The 21,622-nt window shown below is 43.9% G+C and overlaps 1 protein-coding gene across 1 annotated transcript; it reads right to left on the minus strand.

Moving 5' to 3' along the window:
* Positions 1-1,091, minus strand: MAS1 (MAS1 proto-oncogene, G protein-coupled receptor). The gene has a single exon (XM_041470082.1). It carries the CDS (start codon positions 1,089-1,091, stop codon positions 102-104), a length of 990 nt encoding a protein of 329 aa, XP_041326016.1. The 3' UTR covers positions 1-101.
* Between the last annotated feature and the right edge of the window lie 20,531 nt (positions 1,092-21,622).

Consider the following 21,622-nt stretch of genomic DNA (forward strand, 5'->3'; position numbering starts at 1 on the left):
CCTTTGCTTTTTACATCCTATGAAAAATACTTTTAGTTTTGCAGTGCTTTATTAAATGTTCCACATCCAATTATTTGTCCCTAGAGTTTCCCCCCTAAGCTTTAGAAAATTGTTTCGGCTATATCCAAACTCATGCCAACTTCCTGGCTTCTTGGCCGCAAGCCATCAGTGAGAGCTCTGCTAAGAACCACTTTGAGGCTCTCCTTGAACCTCTTCTTCTTGCTGCTTCCTACAAAGAAGTAAACCAGGGGATTGATGCTGCTGTTAACGGTGGAGAGAACAATGGTGACGTGGTTCTGCTGGCTGAGCAAAGATGACCAGTGGTGGTAATTCAGAAGATACAACAGCCTCATAGGCATGGCAAAGATGAGGAAGACAATGACTGTGGCCACAATGATGATGTAGAGCTTTGACGAATGAGGTCGCAGGGAGTTACGGCGAATCCTGATAACCAAGATCAGGCTGGACAGAATCATTAGAGGAATGAAGATCATGAAAGTCAGGATCCATGTGAAGATGAGCAGTGCTTGGCAATGGTTGCCATCGTCGAATTGTTCCTTGGTTGAATCATCCTTGCACGTTAAATATTCGGCTACTGTCATGAAAAAAGACAGAGTCCACAGAATGGCACACACAATTGCCGATTGGTGCTGTGACCGGTGGCAGCGGTACCAGATGGGGTAAACAATAGACAGACACCTCTCAATACTGATGGCTGTCAGGAGATAGAGACCAGTATTATAGCCAAGAAGGAAGACAATAGATAGTGTGGTGGTTACATAATAGTAAAAACCATATGCGAATCCAAAACCAGCAATGTACTCAATTGACAGAATAAATGTACAAAGCAGTAAGGAGATATCAGCAATGGACAAGTGTGTGATGTACGCAGTGAATGGGTTTCTTTTGATCTGGAAGCAGAGGCACCAGAGGACAATTCCATTTTCACAAAAACCCAGGAAGGAGATGATCATAATTACCCAAAGTGGGGTCAAAATCTCCCAGACCCTTTCCTGTGTAGAAATGTTTCTGTGCATTGAGATGTTCTCTGTGCCTTCGCTGGGATGAAACGTTATGTTTGACTCATCCATGGGGAAAGCTCAAGTTTGGATAGCACAGCTCTTCCTTCTGTAAATATGTATAAAAATATACTGTGAGCATTGTGTGCTCCTCCCCTCCCCCTTTTCCTTCTGTTTTGTGGACCCTCAACTTCTGGCCATACATGAAGGCCTTGAAAAAAGGCACACCAGCTTTGATATACTGATGCTAGCTAAAACCCATTTGGAACTGCTCTTGGCAATGTTAAAGATTACTAAGCCCATCGTACTAGCAGAAATCCTGAGCTGCCTTCTTCAAGGGGCTCAGCCTGTCAGTGCTAAACCACAGCTAAAGAGATTCTCTTAAAGAGCTCTTGGACAAGCAATGTCCCCATCACATTGCACAATTTCATTGTATAGTCCTGACAAATGGCATTGGTAGCTCTTGTTAGAGCCCTAGATTGTTCCCAGAAAGGTCTCTTTAGTTCCTATTGAAGTTAATGGCATTAATTTTAAGTTAAACTCATGCATTTCAAGTGAACTTGGCTCATAGGCTTTTTGGTTTAAAAAAAAAAAAAAACATTGATACCAACATGTTTTCCAGAAAGGGATTTAATTAAGTAAAAATAATTTGTAGTTATTCAGCATTTTATTTCCTCCAAGTACAGAGGTGGAGGGAAGGCAAAATGGCACTGTTTGGAGAGAGCAATTTCTTACCTGCTTTAAGTGCCATTTATCACAGCATAACATAATTTAAACATGTTCACACACTCTGAACACTTAACATGACTGTAGGTGTCTTGAAAACATTATAAATCTAACCCATAACAAGGAGAAGCTGTTTGTCACATCATGTTCATCATCATCATCACCACAATCTGTTCAGGCTCCCTGCCATTGTTATAATGGTTTTAACTGTTGTTTTGCTGAGCTATGGGGTAACCTCTCCTTTTGTATGTCTCCTTTTATCTCATAACAAAGCGTTGGTAGCACTGGCTTCTGCTGATTTTCATACAAATATTTCATACCCCATGCTCTGTTAACTTCCCAGCTGCCCTGTGATGATACACAGTCACATTCAGGACACTTTTGGATTTACTGATGTTAACAGGGACTAACTGTTGACAATAAGCTTACCTAGCTGACTTGGTTCATCCATATAAGTTACCTTGTTCATTAACGTAACATAATGAGAATTTACCCAGACCGTCAAGTAGTTAAGAACATCAAATGCAAGGTCAAGAAGTTTTACTGGAGCAGTCATTATTTAAAGAAAGCCATTCACCCCAGTCATAGTTTTTCTCTCATGAGCCTTGCATTTCCTGGTATTAAAACAGCTCCTTTGGAAAAGGATATCACAGTCTAAGAATGAGCATTCTGTAAACAACCTGGGAAGCCTGAGGCCTTGTTGGCATTTAAACCTGTGCAGAAACATTAATGGTGATCCCATCTGTATGCTGACCATACAACCACCTGAGACAGTTGAAGGCAACATAGCTGGAGAAGTGGTAGGGGAGAGTGAATTCAACAAGTAAATGCAGTGACCAGAATGAGTGGCAAGCCTCCCAAAAGCAGTGCTCTGCAAAAACTGCAGAGGAAAGGTGCTCAAACAGTGTGCTGCTGGAAGTACAGTAAAGGTTCACAGAAAAAAAGGAGAGGAGAAGCTATCTTCTGCAAGAGTTAAAACAAATAGGAAAGGGAAAAGAGAAATAAAATACTCGGGTATGAAAAAGCGACAGAGTATGGAAATATCCAAGGAAGTTCTTGATTTCTATTACTGTAGGAAAGGAGTTTTCTCTCTGGAGAGTAAAACAAAGAGGAAAAAGTTCTCGACTTACTAAGGTCATTCCCACATGACAGCATTCAGAGATGAGGATGGAAAGAATCCTCTTCTTCCAGATACATCCATGGTTTGTCCAGATTTCCCTGAGGCTGTTGAAGAACTTCCTTGAAGAAGCTGAAGTTCACCTTCTCCAACCATTTGCCTTTGGTAAGAGGGGGAGCAAATAGTAACTCTGACCATGACTCAAAAAGAAGTGTGCAATCCTCCCATTGCTCCAAAAGTCTGAGGCATGCCAAATAAAGGGTCCCAGGCTCATCATCTGAGGCTGAGCTTCAAATGGCATCACTCAGTAGCTGGCAACTCATCTAGCTGAAAGCCTGGGATTTAACTCTTGTGGGAACTGAAGGGCAGTATATGGAAATTTGTCCTGAGCTGCTACAATACCAAGAGACCTAGTTTAAACAAACAAACATGAAGGGAGTAGAAAATCTATTTGGGGATGTTAAGATCCAAAGAAAAAAATCTCAATTTAGAACTGTGCCATCACATGCCATCTAAAAAAAAAGTCAATTCGCAAATTTGTTTCATATTTTTTGATACGAGAAAACAAGAAAGTGAGAAGGAAAAAGAGAAAGTGAAAAAAAGGAAAGGAAAGGAAAGGAAAGGAAAGGAAAGGAAAGGAAAGGAAAGGAAAGGAAAGGAAAGGAAAGGAAAGGATCACAGAGCAAAGAATATAGCCCATCATTATGTTAGTCTCATACATCCATTCCTCTAGGTAAAATCTATATCTTGAGATTATTCTAAAAAAACCCAACCAAACACAAAAATCTTTTAATGACATTTAAACAGTCTCCCCTGAAAAGTTCAAACAAAACTAGGAGCTTGAACAGTCTCCTGAGGATACCCCCTGGTTTTGCCCCAAGTATTAGGTTGTTTTTACATTCAGATATTAACAGAACAAACATTCTTAGCCAAATAAGGAGAAAGTTTGCTTGGTCTTCTCCTTTAAATGTTTCACTTAAACTACCAAATCCCCAAATGGGAAGAGCAACTAACTAATGTGAGAAATAAATGACCCCAAAGGGAGGGTCAGAATAAAGTTAGGAAGGGAACAGAGTGAAATAAAACAACTTCTAACTGGTTTTGTTGGCTTAAGTTGCAACCTACGTTGCATTCAACACCTATGGTACCAAAAATTTCAAGCTACCTCTGAAAAAGGAAAGAACCTGCTCCTTTCTCCAAAAAGGAAATATGCATACAAGTAATGAGAGAGTCATTACAGGAATATGTTAACATGTCGAGATTGACCAGGTACTTGTGTTTGCAGCCCACTGCAGTCCAAAGTTGGAAAAGCTTCCCAGTCTCCAAGAGGCAGGTGGTTTGTGAGACCTCCCTCAGGCACACAGCACCTCCCTCATGACTGATCCCTGCAGCACCATCAGTCACCATCCACACAGCCAGGGCACCAGAGTGAAACCTGGTCTTGGGAGAATGGGTCACAAATACACCTTATCCTTGGTGATTTTGAGAGTAAGAGGAAAGTCAAATAGCAGTCTTTAGATCAGATGCTGCCCAGAGTTGGAGCAACTATTTCTGAATCAGTTTAAGTATTCAGACATGACAAGGGGGCTACAGTAGCACAATGTGGAACTTGATCTGATTTTGGGACTAGAAATTAGTACTGACAGTAAAGACATGCTGGACAGTATGGAAACTCTTGTAATTTTGATCTAAACTGAATATACAGCAAGATGTCACATGAATGCTAATTTATCCTAAAATCTTTCTCTCTGACACTAACTTGGTGGGACAGATGCAGTGGATGTAAACTGAATCGACTAACATTTGAAAGTATACTGTATGTAGGAAGCTTTATCATTTTTCTTAGAGTCTTTGAATAATTTCATGTTCTCCCATCTCCAATTCCTGGAAGCAGAAGGCAACCTGTAAAGAACTTCCAATTCATTCATTAAACACAACCCAACAACCTAGGATTTATTAACCAGATTAGAGGGGTTTATGTAGTTGGTACAGGTGCCAGTGTATAAAAAAAGCCACTGGGTACCCAGGAGTCAGATCTCCCACTTTATACTTACATGAGCCATAACCAAAACCCCTCAGGGATGAGCTTTGCAGCACTTTCAGGAAGTGCAGTTTTTCTTGATGGTCATTCAGTCATTACCACTTTCCAGCTGAAATTCATTCCTTAATTATTCAGCTCTAACAAAGGTTAGGAGTTAGGATTATATTTCAGAGTGTAGAACACTGAAGATCTGGGTGCAAACCACTAACAGAGAGCTGAAGGACACACTGAGAAACAGGGGTTGTAAGAGGGCCAAAAACTAAACAGGGGGCTTTAGGGTGCAAACAGAGAACTATGGGACACACTGAAAGCAAGCTGGAGAGAGACTTTTTACGAGGGCATGTAATGATAGGACAAAGGGAAATGGCTTTGAACTGAAAGAGAGTGGGTTTACATCAGATATTAGGACAACATTCTTTACTGTGAGGGTGGTGAGGCACTGGAATGACTTTCCCAGAGAAGCTGTGGATGCCCCATGCCTGGAAGTGTTCCAGACTAGGTTGGCCAGGGCTCTGAGCAACCTGATCTACTGGAAGGTGTCCCTCCCCATGGCAGGGAGATGGGAACTGGATGATCTTTAAAGTCCCTTCCGACACAAACCATTCTGTGACTCTACAAAATGCCTGGATCCTAAGAGTTTTAGGACCCCTTAAGTCTCACAGAGACTGGAAGAATCATGATGACTTATGGATACTCCTCAGTAGGTGATGTGAGAGTGCCATTAAAGTAGGAGTTCGTTGTGGGGCAAACTTAAGAATTAAGGTTATCCTAACCCAAAATTCACCACAGAACTTGCTGGACATCTTTTATCCTAGTCATACCAGCCATGATCCTAGCATATACCAGTTCCCTATAGGGTGGTAACTGATGGATTGTGTTTGATAGGCCACAGGCATGAAAGCTGGCTTGAGTGTTGCTTTCTGCAAAACAAGGGGAAAATACATGTCACCAGCAAGCTTTGAAGCCAACACGGGTCATCTATTAATAGCTAAAAGTAAGGTTATGGTAGGAGTTTAAGTTCTAGAAAACACAGGACAAAGATGACTGAGTCCAGAAATTGGTGTAAGGCTGAAGACTCCTTGGTGGCTGCTCAGTTGCTGTAAGGCCAGTTGCAAAATCCTATTAGTGGCAATCACAGAATTGTGTTTTCATGAGAACAGTATGGAATAGCAGGCTCGAAATCAAGGATTCCTGCTTAATCCTGTAACCCTACTGAGAAATTTTGACAGCTAAAGTTGGTAGAGGTGAATTAATCATATTATTTTGTGGGTGGTTAAGATTCACCACGTTATGTTTATGAAAATGGATTTAGGGCCTGAAATCCAAGTGTACTGTGGGAAACAGGGAAGAACCTTACCTGAGGAAAGAATAAAGCATATAGTGAGAGATGGGGCAGTTTATAGTTGGTGGTGGGACCATACAGGCTCCTAAAATAGTTTGGCAAGGCTGTTTTCAGATTACTTGTCTATTCTTTGTCAGAGATATTTTTGAATGATTCATGAATTTTAGGTTCTGCTCTGAAAATGCTGATGAGAAAAGGGTAATTAATAGCAGAAAAAAATATAGGGCCAGGTGAGCCCCAAGCTGGTGTGCAGATCTCTGGAAGCAAAGTGAGGTGTCTGGCCCATTACTCTGGTGGTGTTGCCCAGGCTGGTGGAAGGTTAGAGGACTTGTTTACGTGTTAACTTTATGGACTGACTATCTCATGAGCAAGGGAGGATTTGGAGATGTTCCTGCTCCTGACTAGAGCCACACCTTCTTTTTTCTGACCTGCACAGCTCTGGGTGGCAAGCCAGGGCTCAGCACTCAGGGGTGATGCCAGCAGCAGCCGGAGCAGAGCTCCAGCTCGGCAGCCACGGGGCAGGGTGTGTGCTGCTCACCAACGTGTCTGCTGAATTTTGGGGGGACACAGCTGGCTCCACTCCCCACAACCAGAGGAAATGGGTCCATTTTCCATTTTCCCATTGGGGAAATCGGCCAATTTGGCTACAGAAGCTGTACAGACCCATTCACACAATAGCACATGTCCGTGTTTACCCACCTGGGTGGCAGCACACGTGCTGTTCTGGATCTGAGCTCATGCCTCTGTGTCACATCACAGCTGGTGAGCCAAAGTAAATTGCAGGGAGTTTCCCAAATCAGAGAGAATATCATCAGGAAGTGAGGTGCTCTTAGTGTTGCTGTGAGCTGGGGAAAATGAATACAAAATGACAAGGTTATTATTTTTTATAAAGGTTTCCTAATGCCCATCTTTATCCCCTATACCCTTGCGTTTCAGAGGCTCTCCAGCTGTCTGCAGACCTCCCTTCAGCCATAACATGAATAGCAGGTGGTTGTTCTTACCTTGAAGACAGTGGAGTCCATCCCCAGTGGAAATCTACCTTTGCTAAAATCATTCTCAGTCTTATTTCCCTCTTGTTCTGGTCACTGATGGCACAAATGCTTGCACCAAACCCAGGCGCATCACACATCAAAACAGAAGATGCACCTCACCTGTCTGCTGGCAGCCCCAACAGCAACCAAGCGTGAGGGCCACCACTGCTATGCAGTGTAAGACAATACAGGGAACAGCGTTTTCTCTCTACATTTTCATTTTGTATATGTGAAACAATGCAGGACACCACTGGGGAGACAATAGGGTAAGAATGGCACTAATAACCTGGCGTATATGATTAGTATAGGCGGTTTAAACCACTTTAGCTTTAGTTGTGCAAAGCAGAAGTTACACATTAGAAAATGTGACTGAGGCATGATAGAGATGAGTCAGAGCTTCCCATCATAAAATGTTGGAAGGAAAGCTCTGAATGCCAATTAACCAGTAGTGCATATAGAGTAAGACATTTGTATTGTTGATCAAGGTAATGAAAGAAGGGTCTGATACCATGGTGCTCTCTCTTTCAACCCATGTTTTTTCTGGATGTTCCCAGCAAGGTATGTCCAAATTCTTCTTGAAACAGTGTTGCTTGTCAGACTAAGTTATGTCTGTCAAGTGCCTGCCCTCGTAAGAAAGATTACCCTGAAATAATCTTTAATCTTGAATGTACTAATCTGTCTTTTGTCTTTTAATCTGTATCACATATTTATCATTTGCATGCATTTCCAACCTATCACAGGAATTAGCCATTATTCTTTATTTGCTCTCTGTACTGCAGGAATAGGTGGTTAAGTAAGATGCTTGATGCACGGTACTGTGAAACCTGTGTCCCTGTGGTCAGTTCACTGAACACTCAGGATTTTTCACCAGAAGTCTGGTGGCTCACCTGTCTCCCTGTCCTCTGCACAAGAGAAATAGCTATACTGCTGAGGTTTCCTTGTACTGGAAAATTGTTTAAAAGGATGATAACTGGTGTATGGAGACACCAGGAGTTTAAGAAAAATTACATAGATGACACAGGAATTGTTAACAGCCCTTTCTGGACACTCTTAGAACCAGCCAGGATAGGTCTGCGACTCCTTAGGGCCACATCTTTGCAAGTCATCTAATGAAATGCTGAAAATAGAACTACTGTGTATGACTGTAGTTAGATAATAAGCAGTAAACAACAAAAGCTTTATAATGATGTGCCTGAATGAGGTGCGTATTACTATGTGTTGGTGGGGTTTAAAGAAGGAATTTCCATCAAAACTGTAAAAGTGGTCTAAAGGTTGATGAATTAATTCAGTATTTAAAAAAATCAAAATTTCAGTGTTGTGATGGGTGTGTGTGTATATCACATTGTGGTTTTGCAGGTAAACTGTAGCCCAGTTTTCTCATGTCTCATTTCTCCTTTTTGAACAGAACCTCCCACAGTGCACCATGGAATATGACTTTGCATTACAATCTTCTTTTCTCTCGGTCTCCAGCTGGGAGCATGACTAATAGAGAAGAACCAGAGCACAGTGCATCAAAATATCATTGCAGAAGGGAAATATTTCCTCCTGCTTTAGGATTTTTCCCAAATGCTGAATTTTTAAATGAAGATGCTCAAGTAGCTAAATGTTTTCCTTTGAGTAAAGGTCTTCTATTATTTCTAAATTGCCTCTAATACCCATTTCTTTCCAAAGACAAAACAGAGACTTGGAGATAATTTTTATTTTTCAAGGTGATGTATCTTGAGCACAAGTGCAAAACAAGCTCATGCAGTGGGTTTACTGCATGAAGTCAGAAGGTCACTGAATGAAAACACTGAACTGTCTCTTCTATCAAGTGTACATATATACATGGAGTGGATCTAGAGTCCTAAAATATAAAAAAGGCCATTATATTTTCTGAAAAATGAAATTGTTAAAGTGTAGCAAGAGTACAGGACAATGACTGTGAGGGTAGAAATCATGAGGCCTGGGATTACTCTGTTTCAGGCTGCCTCAACATCATCAAAATCCCTCCTCTGCAAAATGGGAGTAGCATGGGAGCACTGGGAGGCCAACTTCAAATCTGTGAGACACTTATCTAATACAGTAATATAAATACTAAAAATACAAGGAATTCACCAACTGCTTCAACCTCACAAGATCAATAAGAAATTAGTTTGATTCTATTACAGGAAAAACAAGGGGTCTTGGCTTTTTATTTACATATTTGCACCTTTTTCAACTTTCACCTTTATACCTTCGACAGAAATGGGACTGGATGCTAAGCTGTGGTAGTCATCACATGGAAATCCATGTCATTAAGCCAGGTTATAATTCAGGCCCTACGCATGAAAACAGGCTGCCCTTGAGGACTGCAAGTTCAGGATTTCTGTCTCTTACAGTGATGTAGTAGTACATCCTGCCAAAGCTCCAGCATAAACACCTATATTGGTTGTGCCGTCAGTTTGCTTTCAGAAACAGCATTGACTTGTCCTATTCTATTCATAGTTTGATTTGGTAACAAAGTATTTGCCCTGTGTTGGCCTGGGGGGCAGAGTTGAGATAACACTACATTAGCTGTGTCGTGGACAACAACCAACCCAACTGCAGCTGGAGATAAAGAACCTGAAGGCATTCCACTTCTTCCTGGATTAAAACATAAGTTTCCTTCTTCCTCTGAGCTGGAGGGGTTAAAGACACCACTGCTTTCTCCCCCTCCTTAACAGGGACTTTAACAACTAAAATATGTTCAGAGTCAACTGAAGTTTCAGTCTTTATTTAATAGAAAATATTTACCTTGAATTTAGGTGTTCCAGGGAGTACCACTGCCTTTATTTCCCACCGAACACATTTCCCAGGACTACATTTTTTATTCCTGGTCATACTTTGCCTTTATCTTTTGATGACAAGGACCCATGATTTTCCTTGCCCTGTGAGCAGCACACCAGCATATCTGTGTGGCTCTTGTCCATGCAATAAGTGCTGCTGATGGAAGTGGAGGCAGATGCAGGTAGGGCTCCAGGGCATGTCCCAGGTGGGTAGTTGTGTCTGCTTGAGCACCCATAAGTGCACAAGGGGATGGAGTGGGCCTGATAGAGCTGTGCAGAGTAGAAATGTTCAGGTTACCATCAGCCCCCAGGCCAACACAGTCCCACGGACGTAGCTCTGGCAACAAAGCACTGTTGCTGCACTGTCACTGCTCACAAGGCACCTACAGGCAAAAGACTGAAGGCTGGGAGCTCTGTATCATCTATCCTGTTTCTCTTTCTCAGTATCTTTTTTCTTCTTCCTTCTTTCTCCTCTCTCTGATCCTGGCTTAATCTCTTAATGCCTTGTTGTGGTTTACGTGCAGCCACATTCCCTCTGACGAATACACATTTTCAGGGAGGTTCAGGGACGAGCACAGTTTACAAGCATGACTCAGGGCACACTTAAATACACTTAATAAGTTTTCTGCAACTACCTTGTTACGTGGATTGTTCTGCTGTGGTACAAAGAGATCAGACTCTAATCTGAGACATACTCTCAGCAAAGCTATTTCCCAGTCTTCCTCCAACTATGGGTCGGTGGAAGGAGATAGAGAGGTGTCAGTCACAGAGCTACAGAGCTCCTCCTCATCAGCCCACGTGTACCAATCACCCAGATGACTGTGTAGCCTATTATATGCATAATATTTATACACATATCTTGCCAAAATTAAACTTAGTACTCTCCCAGCTGAAGAAAGGCTTGGTGTATCTGGCACTGGGGTATTTTTCTGAGGGACAGAGATGGGGGAAGGAAGAATCAGCAAGAGACTAGAATACAGTTGGTTGTGTATAAGCCATATGAGTCAGAGGAAAAAAGCAGATTAAGAGATTTGTAAAATAACCTGATAATCTCTATCTCTTTTTCTCACTGGAAAGTTTTGGAGACACTGTGATGGCTGAAGACCAAAATCAGAGCTGTCTTTTGACACTGCACTGAGATGGAGTGCCAGCGTTCAGAGCTGGAAGGTAGCTCCAGTGACAGAGTCCTGAAGCAGAGCCTCATGCAGCACCACATCAGGATGGCACAGCAGTGGGGCTCACCCCTCACGTGGCAGATGAGTCACTGGAGTCCGTGTCTCTTGCACCATGGCTGTTGGTTTGAGGACTCTGCTGGGACAGAGGAGGCAATATTAATAGATGCTAGCCAGAATCTGTAAACATGGGGTGGTTTTCGTTGCTATCACCTGTGATAGTCTCAGTGAGTATCTACTAATTCTGTTTTGGCAGAGCTAAACTACACTACAGAATATGTGAGCCCAAAACCAGGGAATGAGCCCCAGGTGCTGCCTGATCCCAGCTAACTAGTTTTACAAGGATTTCTTGCATGCTCTCAGCTACTCAAGCAAGTGGCTATCTGCACCTCAGGATGGGATCAGGGTGCAGGCTCTGAATACGAAGGCTTTGTATGGTACATAAACCACAAACTCTTCTGAAGGGCAAGCTCAAGTCAGGATGGCATGAGGACATGTCTTAAATGCCACCTAAATTCTAGCTTGTGTTCAGGCACTTTATTCAAACAAGGCTTAAATTCTTCAGTCTTCACATTTTCATCAGCTGGGAAGAAACAGCTGAGGGGTGGTGCTGCCTGTTCCATAATTGCAAATGTAAATCTTTCTCGGGGTGATCATTAAACTGTAGGTGCCTGATTCCTGAAGGAACATTGTGCCAGACAAAACAAGGCCAGGCTTTTCAAGCGCTCATCTCCTTGTGTCAGTGGTGAAACAGACTTCCATGGCGGGAAACATGTGATTGATTAAGGCTAATTATCCCTTCTGGCTTCCAAGAACAGGCTTTATGTTAATGCAAGAGGAGATACAGTCTCTGCCCTAATTCACAGCCAAGAGCACTTCCCCACTGCAGTAACTGGCATGATCTGTGACTGGCAATACTCATATCCTCGTTTGTTCCTCACACATCTCAAATACACCATTATGTCACAGGCTGGTATCGCTCTTGGACGTGGTTGTTGTAGCACCACGAGGCAAATTATGTGTTTGTGCACTTCAAAGTCTTTATTTCCATAGAAAGTATTGCCTAAGAGTCAGAATTCTCTGGAATAGGCACAGGTGGCCCCTTTCTTCCAGGGTGATTTCTTTCTCATATACCAAAGCCAAGCTCAGATGAGGATTCGGAAACACTTCTGGGGAAAGGAGGGGAAGCATTTCTTTTTTGCGCATCTGCCCTGGTCTTTTCTGCTCTTGGATAGCTACACAAACTGATGGCTGTAGAAGCCAGAGATGTCCTCCTGGGGCTAGGCAAAGGCCTGGGCTGCTGAATCAACTCTTTGACAGCTGATATGAAAACAAACAGACCTTAAAATAGTATTTCTGCCATTGCATTGGCTGCAAACTTTCAGCCCTGTGTTTTACTGGACCAAGCAGAGGGAACAAAATAAGCAGCACTGAAATGACTCTTCTGCCTCCTTTGTCTACCATATTACTGCAATGTCCACAGCTTTGGGTGTTTCTATTTCCCTCTTCCTTCTTTATGGCTTTTTTTTTTTTCTGCTCTCTCCTTTCATCACTTCTGCAGCTCTCCCTTGAGGTGTTCACTTTCTTCTTTTGAAAGCCTGAAGTGCCAGACAAGATTTGAGAGATTGGGAAAATGGAAAGAAGAATGATGCAAAGGAAAAAAACTCTAAGGCAAAGAGGCATGGGACTTCTTCTTACCTTCAGTGCAGACAGAGCCATCAAAGCATGAGTAAAACCAATATGGAGAGTGTGGAGAGTGCAGGCATCTTCAGTATTTCCCTGCCACATCCTCTCTGCATTTCTACTCAGCAAGTCACTAGTCTGATCATAACTTGCTTCAGACCCTTCTCCTATCACACCACCAGCAATTAAAGTTCTTCTCTTCTACATGCTCATTTCAAACTCACCTGCTGGCTCTTGGGGGCTGCCTTCACCTCCTCTTACAATGTGCTCCTTCTACCTCAGGGAGAAAATTTATTTTTGTCCAATTGTTTATGTAAAGTCTTTATTTGGTAGAGGTCTTCCAGGACACAGACATACACACAAAACATGGAATCTCAGAAGTTTCTTCTCTTTCCTAATTTAGGCAGAAAAGAAAACCTTCTCTGTCGCTTTAACCCTTTAGATACACTGAGCTTTGAAGAAATGTTAGCATTTTGGAGGCAGTATGCTGTCCCTGCAGTTAAAACATCAGCCCCAGAGCCTGTCCATGTGCATATGGTGACTTGCCTTAGCTTTATCTTTCACTTTCCTCCCTCTTGGCTCATCTAGATTTGGAACACCACTAACACACCTGGCAAAGAAGTCATGAGCTGGACTAGCTGGGGGTCTCCCCGCACCATGAGCATGGTGGCTGCCACTGAATGTCTGCAATTCTTCACATGCACAAGTACCCATTATCTGCAAAAAGTAACATGCTGCTGTTTTTCAGGACAAAAATAATGCTGTCTAACACACATCTTAAACATTTTAATTACCACAGCAGTTCCCACTGAAACCTCCAGCAAAGCTCATCCCTTGGCTTGACTGGGAGCAGAACCCAGCCTGACACTTGTTTGAATGCTGACTTACACTTTTTGTTCTGAAAAACTGAGGAAAACTGCCTGTGAAGCACACTCTTTTCCTCCAGTTAGGAAATGATAGGATTACTTCTGTTGGACATTATCTAGAAGTGTCGGAGTGACTTGGCCTGGCTGACAGGAGTGTATCACCTCTAGCATGACAGTGAAACTGGGCTGGAAACTGATCTGGTGCCAGAGGACTATGGCTTCTGGACAGCCTGGAACAAGAAGAAGCAGAAAATCCTGAATACTTTCAAGAAAGAATATGATCAGCTTAAAGGTGGGATTTTTTTTTAAATTGTAATAACAAGAAATGCAGCTTTGCAAAGAGCTCCCTTCTAGTCCTGCATTGCTTCTTGAGCACATTAAGGATCTTACTTCAGTGTAGTGCAAAAAAAAAGTCAGCATATTCTTCTTTGCATCTCTTCTGCTCTCGAGAATTCTGGATTCAAGCACTTTTTGTGCAGGAGTGGTACTAATAAAGTCTGCTTATTTGGCTTTAATCTAGTTCATGAGTATGTCTGTGACTTTCCATTCCTATACAACCAGTGGAGCCTTCAGCACCCCATTTGCTTCCCTTTTCAGGCCTTGCAAGCAAGAGTTGTGTGAGAAGGAAGGTGGCTGTCTCCTGCGAGTACCTGGAGACCAGAGCAGCCTCAAACAAAGGTAATAGCAAGAATGCACCCTTGTGCCCACAGTTCCTCCTTCACAGGAAACCAAAAACACATGAGGCTGACACAAGGCTCACATTCAGCCCCAGCAAGAAGGACATGGGGACGGGAGGTGTGGGCGCCATAAGCATAAAGCAAGAGTCTTAGCAAATGCCTCTGAGCCACTTTGCTTACGAGAGAAGAGAAATAATTTGAATTATAATACTGGTTGACTCATTGTTTTAAATCAATGCCACCTAGTAGTCAATTCTTTTTCTGTGTCTTTTTTTAATAAATAGAGTACACAAATAAGTATTTTAACAGCCTAAAGTGTTTCTGCCATTTCATTTAAAACTCAGCAATCAAATGCACCAAAATCAAGATTTCATCCCAAATTTAATTTTTTATAGTCTCATTTTAAAGAGCAATGGTAGGGTTTTATTCTTACTTATATTCTCTATAAATGCCCTTGCACATTCACTGCTAGGTCTCTAAAAGCAGACTGATAAGGTGCTTGCTTTTGTTGACAGGAGATAACCGGGACACACTGGGGAAGGTCACAGTGACAGAGCTGAGTACTCAGCCTTTCCTCACAGAGAGGCATTGAGGCCGAGTCTCCTTGCCTTGAGACACAGCCTCAGGGAGCACAAGACCAGGACACAACCAAGCTCTCCCCTTTTCTGATGGATATAGAGAACCGATTGAAATCAGCCCACCAGAGCTGGAGAGATCAGTGCTGCACCCCCAGCTGGGTCCTTGGAGGCAAATTACAACAAAGTTCATGACTTATGGAAAATGTATCACCTGTTCCCACCAAACTTTGAACATTATCAGCTGCTATTACCATAAATGGGGTAAAAGATGCTTGGTACTTTGTGCTTTTCCAAGTCTATGTAAGTATGAGCAAACTATGCTAGATAGCAAAAGGCAAAAGATTGAATGATACCGTGAGTTATCTTCTTGTTCTTTTATATATTTCTCTATTAACACAGGGCATTAATTACCATTTTTACACAGAGAGACACAGATCACTGATCAATGACTTTGTGGTCTCTAAAAAAATTACAAAGTGTTCAGTTACATAAACAAGACCTTATCCAAATGTTGGTTTTTTTTTCTTTGATGGTAGTTAGGATTTTATCTGGTTGGTTTCCATGTTAAGTACCTAGTAGCTGATGAAGCACACTGTCATTCAGGTGATTGGCCAACATGGTTATATTTCCAGGGTCTTTATCAAAATAGGAGAAGCATCTTTCATTACTTTGGTTTCAGTGGGATGGAGGATTTCAAGAAATGAAGGTCTCTCAAACTGTTTGCTAAGGGCTCTAGGAGCAACAATGCAATCATTATCTTCAGTCATTAATTACCTCATTTTTAACTCACTCATAGTTCTCTCCAGTTTGATCTCATTCATCACTGTCTAAAAGTGGCCTCCAAATGAGGCTTGACCTGGCCATAGTGGTCAGTGCCGTGACACTCCTCATCTTTGCTGTGCTGTCAGACACAGCCACTGTGAAACCAAGGCTTCCTGCATTGCTGCCACTCAGGCTTGTGTACATTTCTGCTTCATTCAGCATCACCAGCAGTGCAAAACCCCTGGCCTCCCTCTGTGTCAGGGCATGAAAGAAGATGAGAACTGGAGAAACCATTCAGAGAGCCCTGCAGAAAGCCTTAATGGATGGCACATGGGGAGCAAGGTGAGAGCAGAAACAGAGCCAGGATGGGTTGGAAACCCAGAGGTTTAGTTACACCCTCTTGAAGAGATGCACTCTGCAGGTGGATGAGTTTTTCAGAGTTTTGAAGACTATAAAGACAGCAAATTGCTACATGATTACCCAAGAACAGTCACAGTCTTCAGCACAAGTGGATTTGAGGGAGAGGTGATACCAGTGGCAGGTGGTGGTATCAGATTTGCAGTGTGACAAAATCAAGCATTTGGCCATTGGCAAGGGAAAGAAGTTTTGAGGGGAAGATAGGTGGACTTCATTTTTTTTGTGTTTTCAAAAATAGTCCCAGTTTTTGTGGTGAAAACTCCATTTGTCGATGAATTTGGGATTTCTTAGAAAAACACCTAAACTCACTAAATCTACTAAACTTAAATAAGATATAGCATTTCACATCTCAAAAAAAAAATGGAGTACAGGTGGAATTTCTGTCCCTACAGAACAGGAAGCTGATGCTTGGATATTGCAGGAATAAGGAGCGAAGGAAGGAATGCTCAATCCACCCTACCAGGTAGGCACCCTGCCTCTGGCTAGAAAATTAAAATCAGACAGGGTCCCTGCTAGAGTGATTCAAGAGAAATTTCCTCCCAGTCTCTGCTCCCACCGAACCAGCCAGCTGAGCAGTCTAAAAGGGGTAGAGAAGCCAGCTCAGCACAGAGGGCACTGGCACCAGTCCAGGCTGGTTCCTTGGAGCACAGGTGGAATTCCTGTCCCTAATGAACAAGAAGCTGATGCTTGGATATTGCAGGAATAAGGAGCGAAGGAAGGAATGCTCAATCCACCCTACCAGGTAGGCACCCTGCCTCTGGCTAGAAAATTAAAATCAGACAGGGTCCCTGCTAGAGTGATTCAAGGGAAATTTCCTCCCAGTCTCTGCCCCTACTGAACTAGCCAGCTGAGCACTCTAAAAGGGGCAGAGAAGCCAGCTCAGCACAGAGGGCACTGGCACCAGTCCAGGCTGGTTCCTGCAGCTGTGACAAACTGGGTGCAGAGGAGGGCAGCCTTGGATGTATTCAGCTTCCTGGGACACCTGCCTGACAATGAGATCTGTGAACACAGAGCCAGCACCATCCCTACACTAGAAAACTATTGGTGTCAGGGGAAATCCATACTTACAGAGGAAGCTGCATTCATTTCCAAACTTCAGAGTTGCAGGAGGAGAGTAGCAGGAAAGAAACACTGACCCTTCCTGTAGGTTGGCAGGTCCACACATCAGCTGCTCCAGCCCCCTTGCCCATCTCTGGTGGGATTTGTGGTCAATGTGGCAGATTAGAGGGTGAATGTGCAAAACCCTGAGAGAAGTGGTAACCTCAGCGAGGAGAAACTCATGTGCAGCTGAAGTGCCAAAACCTTCTGTCTAAAGATTGTTTCCCCCTGCAGATCATCATCAGCAAACCCTTTCACATCACCTCCAGCTCCCAGTCATCTATTCCTGCCCTTTCTCTCCAAATCCAACTTTTTCTCCCAGTCCCTCTTCCTTACTGAGGAGCAAAGCCCATCTCTCTCCTGTCCTTGCTGCTCCAGGGATGTGGTGGGGGCCAAAAACTGCAAGAAGGGGGGACCAGGGTTCACAGATTCACAGAATATTCTGAGTTGGAGGGAACCCATAAGGATCATCGAGTTCCACTCTCAAGCAAATATCCCATACAGGGACTGAAGCCACAGGCTCTGTGTTATCAGTACCATGCTCTGGCCAGCTGAGCCTGTCTCAGGGTCAGGGTCCTCCTGCCCTAGCAGCAGTGAGGCTGCTGATCCTGGCATGTGTGCCAGGAGCTCATGGCCACTGCTCTGGCACAAACACTCATAGAAATAGCTGACAGGCCAGCACATCTTCCTGGGGAACTGCCTGCAGCAAGGGGATGTGGCGGTGCTTTGTGAAGCCACAGCCCTGCCTCCTGCTCGGTTGGAGCCCACCGTGAGCCAGCAGCCACTGACAGGCGCTGTTTGTTCCTCCAGGTGCCTCCTTCAGCAGTGACACCGCTGGAAGCGTGCAGGTAAAGGAAGGAAAATTCAGTAGCGAGCAGATGTAGAATCAGAGGTGCCAGCCAGACTGCACAAGTACTTGGGAGTCTAAAGATGGAGACAGGTGCCTGTGGAATTGGGAAGAGCTCTGGTTGCAGTTCTGTTCCCCCATCACCATGCAGTACTCTCCTGTTATGGTACATTTAGGGCATTTATCAATGCAAGCCATGGAGCAAGAGCATCCTCCCTCACAGGGGTGCCTCTGGCTGGAGCGAGCCCCCAGACACCCCTCACTGGGCAGCCAGACCCAGTCCATCCCCTGGAGACTGCCCAGCTTCTGGAGGCTGTGGGACCCCAAGGGAGGCCCAGGAGCACAGCCTGTCTCCTGTGGCACTGCTTCCCATGACCCAGTGGCCCTGTGGAACAATTACATCAAGCTGCTTCTGTCCTGCATCCCAGGGGAGGGGGCAAAGTTTGAGCACTGCAGGCAGCTGTGGGAGCCTGTGGGTTTGCAAATCCTCACACTTATGTAGGAATGGCAAAGTCAGTTGTGCACATTTCATGCACAGGGCAGATGAGTTCCAGAGTGAGGGAATGACTGCCTGTTTTGGTTAGGCTGGCTGCACTTGTAAGCAAGCATCTTGTTAAGTGTTGAGAAATTAAGACAGCTGTATCTCTGTTAACCAAAAGCTGGAGGCAAAGCAGGAATTTCTAGCAGCACCTTTTCAAGCAAGGTCAGATCATGTTACAGATCTGTCCAGACACTAGTGCCAAGTTTTATGGGGCCAGTAAAATAGCTTGTATTACTTCAAAATTCAAAATGAGGATTGCAGATTACTCTTCCACTGCTTATAAACCCAGGTAAACTCCAGGAGTGTTCATGGGTGGACCAGGTCCAAACTTAGAAGTACTTTAGGATTTCCTTAATTTGTGTGCACCTGGGTGATGTTCAGTAAGCTGTCTTTAAGTTTTAAATAGCACTCTTTTTAATTTTCCTTTTTAACTGGATGTGCCCTGCCAGGGCACCATGTGTCTCCCCTGCATAGTGTCTATTACCTTTCACAGATTTCCATCCCACAAGTATTTTAAAAGCCAGCCTAACTTACATTAATGACATGAGGCTCTTTGCCAACACACTAGCTGTTGCCATTTTCTTTTAAAGCTTGACCATGGAAGGTCAATGGATTAACACAGCCATCTGCAGAAACAGGAGAATGAGTGCTAATCTCTCCTGTGTCTGGAGGGGGTCTTTAGCTGTCCTGCATGGGGATGAAGTGGTGCAGGAGCCCCATCTCCATCTTACCTTTGGTGAAACATCTCTCTGTTTATATGCTCATTTGGCTGGGGAGATAGTCCAAGAGGATTCAACTATTCACCTGCTTGTTAGGATGCTGATGGGATTTGAATCCGCTTTGTTTGAGTCTCATTCTCCTGCCCAAGGTGCAGGGCAGGGGTCTGAATGTCAGGTGGGAGCGTTTCTGCATACTGTGTCTGTGCTTAAAAGGGAGTAACCCCAGCCCAGGTACCCCTCAGAGATGGGACTGTGCCAAGATCCTCCCCAGAAGGGAAGCCCAAAGGCACTCCCATAACACTTAAGCACTGGTTTTGTTAAAACTAGTTAAAACCACAAGCTTGAACAAGGTAGTTTCTGCAGCAAGAGAAAGCATGACGTGACACATTAGGCATAAGCTCTCCCTCATCCTCCATGCATCCTGACTACTACAACACTTCTCCACTTTTCATGGCCTCCTGCCTTGCAACAAACTCATCCTCTGGGGGCCTCTGGAAAAAAATCTTTTCATGGCTTTTGCCCACATACATTCTACTTCCAGTCCGTGCACCACAGCAATCCTTGGCCATCTTCTGTGCCACGAGCTCCACCTGTCTCTGGGGGGACAGGTCCTGCTCCCCTCCCCACTGCTCAGCCACAGCTCTTGTAACACAGCAGTGACACACACTCGTGAGGGTCGCTCTCCACCAGCGCTCCTGGGGATGTGTGGTGACAGCTCTGCAGGACAGCCTGCACAGGTGTCAGCCATGCCACACCTCCAGCAGACCAAGGCATCAGAGGCCTGGGCTCTCCCCAGCACCGCTGCTCTCTGTGGCCTTTTCAGAGAGGCTTTTCAGATGGCACTGGGCTGACGCAACATTCCCCTTCCAAGAGTCCCTTGTGTCAGGCTGGGTACAATCAGCCCCTCTTCCTTAAGCATAAGGGTTCTTGAAAGAAATACACCCATGGCATTTCATGCACTGCCCTTTCACTCAGCCTTCCTGGGGGGTTCTCCAGTGCTGGGACTACAGCAACCAGTGGAGAGGGGCTGTTGGGAAAAGCCATGGGGAAAAGGGATATAAAAACCAGAAAGCAAAAGTCAGATTTGCTGCTGTATATAAAAGAACACCACAAAAATGTGTTAACAGAGCAGTTGCACAGCAGGGTTTTCCCATGTCTAAGGCATATGGGAACTCTGTCAGTCTCTTCATCAGCACACAAAGTTCTGACCCAGCTGTGGTGCTGCAATACAGCCAAAGCCATTCTGGCTTGTGAGGGAACCTCCCCGCAAGGGGCTGAGCGCTCCTGGCACTTGGCACCAGGCTGTTGCACTTCATTCATCCAGCAAGACATCTGCAACCTTGCCGTCCCAAGGTTTTCTGCTATGATGTTCTTTGAATGAAAACACACTGTGAAGAAGAACTGCTGGTTCACACCATTTGAAAACACAGAACTATAAAAAATTTCTTCTATATGGAAGAAGTATCTTTTCAGAGAGGTAAATCCTGCTCTCCTGTCCTCCAGTGCCAGCGGGAATCTGCCCTATTACCACTGAAGGCATGATCTGCAGCAAGAACAAAGGAATATTTAGAAATAGTTCTGCCTTTTCCATGCCTTCTCATTGGAGTAGAGATGTTATATCAAAACCCACATATTTCATCTTGAACACATAAAAAAAAGTCAATGTATTAAAAATCAAATTGTTCTTGTAAATAAATATATTCTGATCTGTTGTGTTTCATTTGCAGGGCTATATTTTTTAGCATACACCTTCACAACTTGAATTTTAACATTTTTTTCATTGAGGGTTGGAATTATCCTTTCAAGCCTTGCAGCTGAAGTACAATTTTTTTCACAGAGCTAAGAGGCAGGTGTGCTGTAACTGCTGCTAGAGACTCTGCTGTGGTTTTACCACTGTCTAAGAGAGATAGGTTTGATTTTCTGAACTGCCAGCCCTCAGAACATCTCAGAAGCTCTGACATGCATCTCTTCAGGGCCAGAGTCACAAGTCAGGTTGCACCACCATGAATTGGCCTCACAAGAATCTAAATTATCTCCTGCTCCTTGCAGGAGACAGGCAAGAACAGGCATAACCTGAAAAACTTTGGATACTTCCAAATTCAATTAGTAAGAATTCCCTAGTCTGAAGGAAAAGCAACGGCTGAGGTTGGAATGGCCAGATTGATGTATTCAGGAAGATTGTGTCTTGATTAACAGCAGC

The sequence above is a fragment of the Pyrgilauda ruficollis genome, unplaced genomic scaffold, assembly GCF_017590135.1.
Source record: "Pyrgilauda ruficollis isolate IOZ18807 unplaced genomic scaffold, ASM1759013v1 scaffold24, whole genome shotgun sequence".
Taxonomy (NCBI): Eukaryota; Metazoa; Chordata; class Aves; order Passeriformes; family Passeridae; genus Pyrgilauda; species Pyrgilauda ruficollis.

What these genes read in the sequence shown, in the direction of transcription:
- MAS1 (XM_041470082.1), bottom strand. Translation starts at nt 1,091, where the DNA reads ATGGATGAGTCAAACATAACGTTTCATCCCAGCGAAGGCACAGAGAAC.